At 42.1% G+C, this 8,331-nt stretch overlaps 3 protein-coding genes across 3 annotated transcripts; all 3 read left to right on the forward strand.

Moving 5' to 3' along the window:
• The first annotated feature begins 286 nt into the window (after window positions 1-286).
• Window positions 287-1,497, forward strand: LOC109736394 (protein FAR1-RELATED SEQUENCE 5-like). The gene is made up of 3 exons (XM_020295615.1): window positions 287-540; window positions 671-1,053; window positions 1,208-1,497. Exons 1-3 carry the CDS (start codon window positions 287-289, stop codon window positions 1,495-1,497), a joined length of 927 nt encoding a protein of 308 aa, XP_020151204.1.
• Window positions 1,498-4,633: 3,136 nt separating this feature from the next.
• On the forward strand, window positions 4,634-5,767 carry LOC141043002 (uncharacterized). Its single transcript, XM_073511918.1, has 2 exons — window positions 4,634-4,980; window positions 5,689-5,767. The coding sequence occupies exons 1-2, from the start codon at window positions 4,634-4,636 to the stop codon at window positions 5,765-5,767; spliced, it is 426 nt and encodes a 141-aa protein (XP_073368019.1).
• On the forward strand, window positions 5,768-6,106 carry LOC141043003 (uncharacterized). The gene has a single exon (XM_073511919.1). It carries the CDS (start codon window positions 5,768-5,770, stop codon window positions 6,104-6,106), a length of 339 nt encoding a protein of 112 aa, XP_073368020.1.
• The last annotated feature ends 2,225 nt before the right edge of the window (window positions 6,107-8,331 follow it).

The following is an 8,331-nucleotide window of genomic DNA, read 5'->3' on the forward strand; positions in this document are numbered from 1 at the left end:
TCTAACATTTTCATAACTGCGTTTTGTTTGCTCACTGTTGCGTGCGGCCACCTAACATTGAAGCTTATGTTCTGCCAAGACTAGAGATGCGCTATGAAACTTTCAAAGAATCAAAGAACTTCTACAACGTCTATGCGAAGCACGCGGGTTTTGCTGTCAGGGAAGGCCCCAAGTTTAAGACCAGAGCCTACCTTTATTGCACGTGCTATGGAGTCTATGAATGAAGGTGTCTGAAGCAAATAGACAGCGACACAAAATGACAGCCAGGACTAACTGCGGGGCTAAAATGAGGCTAAAGAAGGAAAAGGATGGAACATTTGTCGTAAAAGAGATAGTCTGGGAACACAAACACAGGCTACAGCTCACTCCGCAAATGCTTGTCTTCTTGCACTCCCACAAAAACTTTGACAAAACAATCTTGGAGTACGTCAAGTACCTGCAGTTCAAAGGCATTGAACATGCACAAATCATGAGCATACTGGGCGGTGATGACCCTGGTAGCTACTTCCTCGAAATGAATGCCAAAGACCTGATTAACCTGTAAGTACAAACTTGTTCTCCTCCCATAAACCGCCTCCGTCTTTTTTCCTCTGTCAGTACAAACATATTACGCAACGCATGACCTGACGCCAGTTCAACATGCATTTTTGAATGAACTTTTAATATGCAGGAAAGCAAAGAATTCAAGGATGGATGATGTGGACGATGTCCTAAAGACTGTCAACTTCTTTAGGGAGATGAAAGCTATAAACAGGGAATTCTTCTGTGACATGCAACTCGATGAGTCCGACAGAGTTAAGAACATATTCTGGGCGAATACAAGCTGCCGAGGGGCCTATCAGGACTTCAGTGACTGTGTAACATTTGACACCACATATAAGACCAACAAGTACCATATGCCACTTGGGGTGTTTGTCGGTACTAACAACCACTTACAGACTACATTCTTTGGTTTCGCCCTGATAAGAGATGAGGATGCAGATTCATTCAGATGGTTGTTCAAGACATTTTTAAGGTGCATGAGAGGGAAGGCTCCTACATGCATCCTCACAGGTATAACCGCGAAAACCACCCCAACGACCACCACCACCCCCCTCCCCCAAAAAAATAAAAGGAAAATAACACAGTAAAAAATGCCGTGTCAGTTCTATTGGTATATATGCACCACCATCTGCTGACCACTCCATGTCTCTTTTCTCATTACCAGACCAGTGCCCGGCAATGGCTTTGGCGATCCCAGATGCTTTCGGGAACACAGTACACAAGCTGTGCCGCTGGCACATTATGAAGAAGTACAGGGAACACCTCGCATACCTGTACTACCTGCACGAAGACTTTAAGGATGAATTCACATCAATCCTCAACTGGCCCCTCATGCCAACTGAGTTTGAGGATGCCTGGAAAGGACTCATGGATAGGTACAACCTCCATGATGATGCAACGATGGTGGCCATGTGGAACGAGCGTGAGAAATGGATATCAGCCTACTTCAAATAAATTTTCTGCGCCAAAATGACATCCACACAGCGAAGTGAGAGCATGAACTACGTGCTCAAGAAGAACTTTGTAAGTGAGAGACAAAACCTACACCGGTTTGTCAGCCAGGTAAACTCCTGCGTCAAAACCAGGAGGCAGACAGAGAACCAAGAGACAATGGGTAACAGGGTATAGCTCTATCACCTGTCGTGAGACAAAAAACATGCTTACTAAAGTAAAACTTTATTAGTTAGACAAGTTTTTGCTGCGAGAAAACTAACGATTTGTTCATCATTCTTGCATGTGCAGAAGGAACAAAACACGCTGACCTTCTATGGGTCTGATACCCAGATGGCAAAGGTTTACTCACAAGCTATGTACAGTGAGATCAGAAAAAGGCTAAAACTGAGCACACTCTTCACGGCGACAGAGATGGAAGAGCCCACAAAGTACCTCGTGCGCTACAACAACCCGCAAAAACTGTCTGCGTGGTCTCAGCACGCGTTCCAGGTGGTTGCAGGCCCCGTGGGAGAAACATATGAGTGCGAGTGCAGGCTATGGGACCACACAGATGAGGACTAAAAGAAGATGTTACATACTGTACTACTTTTTTTGCAAAGTTTTTCTTCGAATGAAATGACAAAAAACATGCACCTCTTCCAAAAAATACAGGTCTTTTATGTGTGCATGTCCTGTGCATGATGCAGACAATTAAGGCTGCCAGCGTTCCAGAGAAATACATCCTCAGGAGATACACCAAACGCCCGAACATCCAGCCAACATTCAACAGAAATGACTTGAGGACAGTAGCGTCAAACAAGGCATCCCAATACTGCATTGAAAGCTCACTGCTGACACTGAACATGAGGGTGCACAGAAAAAACCTGAGAAGCCAAGAGCAAATGGCGAGGTCACGGGTCGTCTTGGACAAACTTGAACAAGAACTCGACGCCATGCACTCTGCTGAAAATGGAGGTGTCGCTGACAATGAAACCATTGAGCAGGATATTGCTACAATGTTATCCGAGATGAACCATCTGGGAGCTGTTGACCCGTTTGACAACGAGGAAGAGGAGCAGCAGCAACTAGAGCTTGCCCATGTGCACACTCAAGAGCAGCAACATGCTCACATGCACGATCATGAGCTTGATGGTGCTGTAGGCGAACGACATGACAACAGGACATCCTACCGGCAACAGCAGGAAAGGGTGATTAAACCACCCATATTCTCAAACACAAAGGGGGGGGGAAGAGTAACACGCAAGCAGCGAAAGCAGCAGCCCAAAAGCCGCCACGCCCCATCAAGCGCGTGGAATTTGGCCCGGACGGCAAACCTCTCGGGATAAGGGCATGCGGATTCTGCAACGTCGTGAGCAACCATAACTACCGCACATGCCCACTCCGCACAGATGGCACTGTCAACAAGCAAACGCTGCACAAGCAGATTGGAGCCACCCAGGTTTCTACCAATGGAGACAACACACGTAACAGCTACACTTGCTGCAAGTGTGGGGGAACTGACGGGCATAATGCCCGCACGTGCAAAGTGGGCAAGGAGGTCAGTGGCGCTGAACAGACACAGGGCAAGGTGCAGAGTTCCAAAAAATCAAATGAAGACGATGAAGAAGAAGAGTTTGATGAGAATGACGACCAATCAGACGAAGACAATGAAGATGACAGTGTCGGGGACGAGGAAACTGAAACTGACGATGAAGCTGCCAAGGCTCAACCAGGGCGCCGGCAAGGCACAACATTCGGGGCCAGTTAGGAGAAGCTCAAGACTGAACAATACATAGTGGTTATGCTGCCGCGTCAACTAAAAAAATAAGCTTGTAGTCTCAGTTGCCTCGGCACACAATGGGGAAACATTTCAGAAAACTGTTGTTACCAAAACTTATTTAGCTTTATCGTCGATTTCTCAATCAGTACTATAGTTAAGATATAATTTGTGATTTGTGCCCGCTGGACCAGTGATATTATTATGTAAACCATTTGATAATCCTTTTGAATACAGTCACAAATACATTTGAAAAAACTTATCTGGATTTATCTGACGCAAACGCTACTGTCGACCAGTAGCTCAGCAAAAATATGTTAAGGAAAATTTAAACTCTTATAGTACATCAGTACTGATAGTTCTTAGTCGTCAGTACAAAGGCAGAGTACACATCAGTACTGATATAATTTCTGATTTGTGCCCGCTGGAGCAGTGACATTATTATGTAAACCATTTGATAATCCTTTTGAATGCAATCACAAATACATTTGTACTGACGAAAACACTACTGTCGACCAGTAACTCAGCAAAATTTTTTTTAAGGAAAATTTAAACTCTTATAGTACATCAGTACTGATAATTCTCAGTCGTCAGTACAAAGGCAGAGTAAAACAAACACACCCGTGAACACCTAAAAAAAACATCATTTTGAAAAAAAAAGCTATGTCTCCTTCTGCCAGTCCCAATTCGGAAAGACCATCAGTACATAAAAATAATTACCTCAAACAAAATGCGAATATAATACATTCTGTACTGATGAAAATCTAATTCATGTGTAAAAAATACTCAGAGATTATCTTGATATAAACAATCCTTTAAAAAATACAAAAATTGTTTTAAAAAGCATTAGCATCACACAGTCTCACTGGTATTTGGTAAGTTCATTTACACTTCAATCACCAGTCCAAGTACCACAGTAGAGGAGTACAGACCTCCATCATCACCAACCCTGACACGTGCAAGTGGGATAAGCAGCTGATAAGTACAGCTTGACAAGACGAATCAGTGCGACAGTAAAATACAGTCATCACCACCCCTGAGACGTGCAAGTGGGATTTAGCAGGTCATAAGTACAGCTTGACAAGACTAGTCAGTGCAGCAGTAAAAACCATTTGACTTGGACGGTTACTTCTTCCAGGCCACCACACGTGCCACCCACTGAGCGGTTGCCACAAGGGACTGCAAACGGGGACCCCCACGACCACCACACCCACGTCCCCGACGAACCGCCTCCCACACATCCCCGTCGACGCACTGGAAAATACCCCATTGTCTTCCATCTCTGCCTCATTGCCAGAAACCACCATTGCCACTTCAATCTCCACTGCACACAAACCACAAACTTCTCTCTTCCAAGCCCACAGTCGTCGCAGGAAGGCGATGGCGGAGGAACCGTCTACCAAGCGTCATCATGGCGAGCCATCGGACAAGAGCAGCAACCTCGTCGACGTTCACGTCCCCGGCGAGAAGCGCGAGTACACCAGAACCCTCACATTGGTTGAGCTCCACGGCAAAGAGACGCTGGAGATCGTCTGCACCAGCGAAGCAGACAAGGCCGGCGAGGTGATGAGCAGGTTCAGGATGAAGGGCGGCGGCTTGTATCCGAGCTTCATCGGAGTTGATGTGGAGTTCACCAGCGACGATGAACCTCCACAGATGGCGGCAGTACTGCAGTTGTGCGTCGAGGAACTCTGCTTGGTGTACCACATCGTAGCAGCCACAAAATGGTAACCCATACTACTGTTCATTCATCTGTTGTACTAGTACTACTCGCTAAAAACTTCATTAAACTAGTTTCCCAACTAGATGAACTACTATAGTTTGTGAAGTGGATGCACGAGTACATGTTTCTCAAGTTACATGCATTTCTGAAACTGTGAAGTGGATTGTTTCACCAGATTAGCATCTGAAAAAATGTTTGTAGAATTCTGAACTTGATGCACCAAATTAATTTCTGAACTTGATGTGGTAGCATAGATTCTGATCTTGATGCACTAGTATAGTTTATATAATTGATGTATTAAAAGATGTTTGGTGAAGTGGTATAGGTCCATATCTTGATGCACATGTTTCTCAAATTAATTTCTGAACTTGATGTAGAATTGATGCACAAAGATGTATCAAGCACTGGTATAGGTCTTTTATTCAACAAAAAAGAAAACTAAACTTGAATCAAGCAGCACATATATCATTGAATCTGGTAAAATGATTCTTGAATTTGGTGAAGCACTGAATATAGCAAAAAACAAAAATAACATGGTGTAGTTGAATTTCATTTGAGGACTTTGTGTACTAGTTTCTGGACTACATTCATCCATGACTTATACTATATAAGCATCTACCTCATGGATTATCACTTTAAAAACCAAAAAGCAGAAGAATTAAATCTTCAAAAAAGAAGACTAATCTTTAAATGTGTGTCTCCCCACTTGCAGGCCCAAGCGCCTCAAAGACTTCCTGCAGGAGGAGAAATTGTACACATTTGTCGGTTTCAGCATTGGAGGTGACAAGTGAATGTTGAACAAGTCTGGTTTGGAGATCAACCCCAACAACTTCATTGACATGCAGCGCAAGTGGAAAGATCCAAAGACCAACAAATACTACGACTCCTTGGCCGATGTTGCAGGCGGCGTAATCCACCCATTCTACAGGGGCATGAAGAAGAAGATGGACAAGGGAGAACACAAACTGTGGGGGACCAGCCCACTGCGAGAGAACCTCATCACGTACGCAGGAATAGATGCGTACGCCACGTACAAGTCATGGAAGACAATCGACAACATCGTGACAGGTTGGGATATTTCAAAAGAGCAGGAGGCTGACCCCTACTACCACTGCAACTTCGCAGGATGAAGATGCATGAAAGTCTGCATTCGTGTTGCTCGCACTTCTGCCTATCCTTAATATTGTTGTTTCAGATTTGTAGTTTTCTTTCGTTATGTTGAACCAGCTACCTTATGTTATGTCTGTCAGGGTTTGAACAAGTTTACCTATGTCTATCATGTACATTGTTTGCTTATGTCGTTCAACAAGTTTGCTAGCTTCCTATTTTGTTCATCCATCATTTGAAGTTGAAGTAGGTTGAAGTTGAAACTAGTCATGCAGAAACAAAAATCACAAATGGATATTTTCACAAAAAAAACTGTGGCAGACTAACTAAGGACAACAGCAAATAGTAAAATTGGACGCTCAGTGCAGCTTAGACATTTACGGTAGTACTATCACACTAAGAAATCAGTTTTTAGTTTCAGAAGAACACTAAAAAGACTAAGTTTCAGCCGAGGACAACATTCACTATTAACAGCATCGTGCTAATAGTAGTTAGAAATTTACTGAGTACTACAACAGGAAAAGCAAAGAACAATCAGTACATATTTCCCAGTCACTAGCATGCTAGGACTGAGAGTTTTGGTACACTTGAACAAACGGTACATTCATTCTACATAATATAAAAAGGAACGGGAAGCTTCAGTTCACATTCCACAAAACATTGACACACTAAAGAATAACAGTAATAGTACAACTGAAATGTCAGTACAACTTAGTCTGTAAGGCAAGTACTATGATCATACCAAACATTGCCTTGAGAAGAACCACAGCCTAGAAAAAAGAAGGCCAAAACTAAATCAAAAAGATATCAGTTCGACCAAGGAGAAAAATCACAAGAAAGACAACAGAAGCATCAGCCCACATTGACCAGTGAGGCACTAGCTTCAAACAACACAAGAAAATAAAATGATCAAAGTACCAGCACAATTGAAATCTCAGTACAACTTAGTTTATTCGGTAAGTGCTATGATGATACCAATTAATACCTTGAGAAAGATGGCCAAGACTCAACCAAATAGATTACAGTTCAACCAAGGACAAAAAATAACAAAAAACAAACAACAGAAGCATCAACCCACATTGACTAGTGAAGTCATTATGAACTTTATACGGTTGTCTGTTAAATGTAGCTAATTTAAACCAGTGCTTTAAATTTTACTATGAAGTTCAACTACTAAAATTCAAGAAGTTCAAACAAAAATTTGGCTCTCAAATCTTGCTAAATTTCTCATACTTGAATAAAATCTGGCTAGAGATCACATAGCAACTTGGTCGTAAATAATTTCAATCCCAAAAAAAACTTCAGTTCTAATACATTATATGAAATCAGTTCTACATAACAAGGAAGCGTCACTCCACTCACGCTAGATCCACAAGTGCTATCTTGACACCAAATATTAAAAGCCTTACGCTGAACGACATTACAATTCAGTACTAACATAACTATACTATAAGTACAAGAAAAGAGGGTACAGAAACTATAAAGGTCCAACCTAGGTTGGGACAGATGAAAACCAAATAAATCTCACTTTTCCAGCAACAACTCGTAATGAACTTGGGAAAAGGTGTTTTCAGTTCAACTAGTTTATAAGACTTCAGTACAAAAAATAGAACTTACGAAAACGAATTCCCAATGAATCATACACAAGTGAAAAACAGATATTCGACCACACTATCATCATGGAAAAAAAGATTGTTAAACATTGTGCCACACTTAAACACAACACAAAATATACCAGTAATTACATAGTACTTGACTAAACATCCAAACACTACAATCAAAGCCTACAATGCTTTCAAGAGATATATCACACAACTATCCATTTCACTACACAAATGATGACCATTTCTTCTATGCACCAGGAGCCAAAGGCTGAAACTCCTTGGGAAGCTCCGTCACCAGAAGCTAGTTATTCCGGCTGAACACAACTCTATACAGATCCTCAACATTCCAATCAACAATACGAGCCTACAAAACATTAAAACAAATTATTAAAAATCATGACACATTAAAAAGAAGAATACACAATAAGCCAAACACAGAAAAGTGAAAAGCTCAACTAGAACCCACATCATTATCTCGAATGTTCCCAACGATCTTTTCACCATCATAGCATTCTGCATACTTCAGAGTATAATGGCCACATTCATTCACCCCTTGAAGTGGAACCTTCACAAACGTTGGTTTCTTTGCAAAAAGCTCCCATTTGGGCTGCTTGCTCGCATTGTATTGAGCATCACCATAAAAA

The sequence above is a fragment of the Aegilops tauschii genome, chromosome 3, assembly GCF_002575655.3.
Source record: "Aegilops tauschii subsp. strangulata cultivar AL8/78 chromosome 3, Aet v6.0, whole genome shotgun sequence".
Taxonomy (NCBI): Eukaryota; Viridiplantae; Streptophyta; class Magnoliopsida; order Poales; family Poaceae; genus Aegilops; species Aegilops tauschii.

Coding starts and splice junctions, on each gene's coding strand:
- LOC141043002 (XM_073511918.1), top strand. CDS start 4,634: ATGGCGGAGGAACCGTCTACCAAGCGTCATCATGGCGAGCCATCGGAC. Junction 4,981..5,688: donor ATCGTAGCAGCCACAAAATG/GTAACCCATACT, acceptor CCCCACTTGCAG/GCCCAAGCGCCTCAAAGACT.
- LOC109736394 (XM_020295615.1), top strand. CDS start 287: ATGAGGCTAAAGAAGGAAAAGGATGGAACATTTGTCGTAAAAGAGATA. Junction 541..670: donor GCCAAAGACCTGATTAACCT/GTAAGTACAAAC, acceptor TTTAATATGCAG/GAAAGCAAAGAATTCAAGGA. Junction 1,054..1,207: donor TCCTACATGCATCCTCACAG/GTATAACCGCGA, acceptor TCTCATTACCAG/ACCAGTGCCCGGCAATGGCT.
- LOC141043003 (XM_073511919.1), top strand. CDS start 5,768: ATGTTGAACAAGTCTGGTTTGGAGATCAACCCCAACAACTTCATTGAC.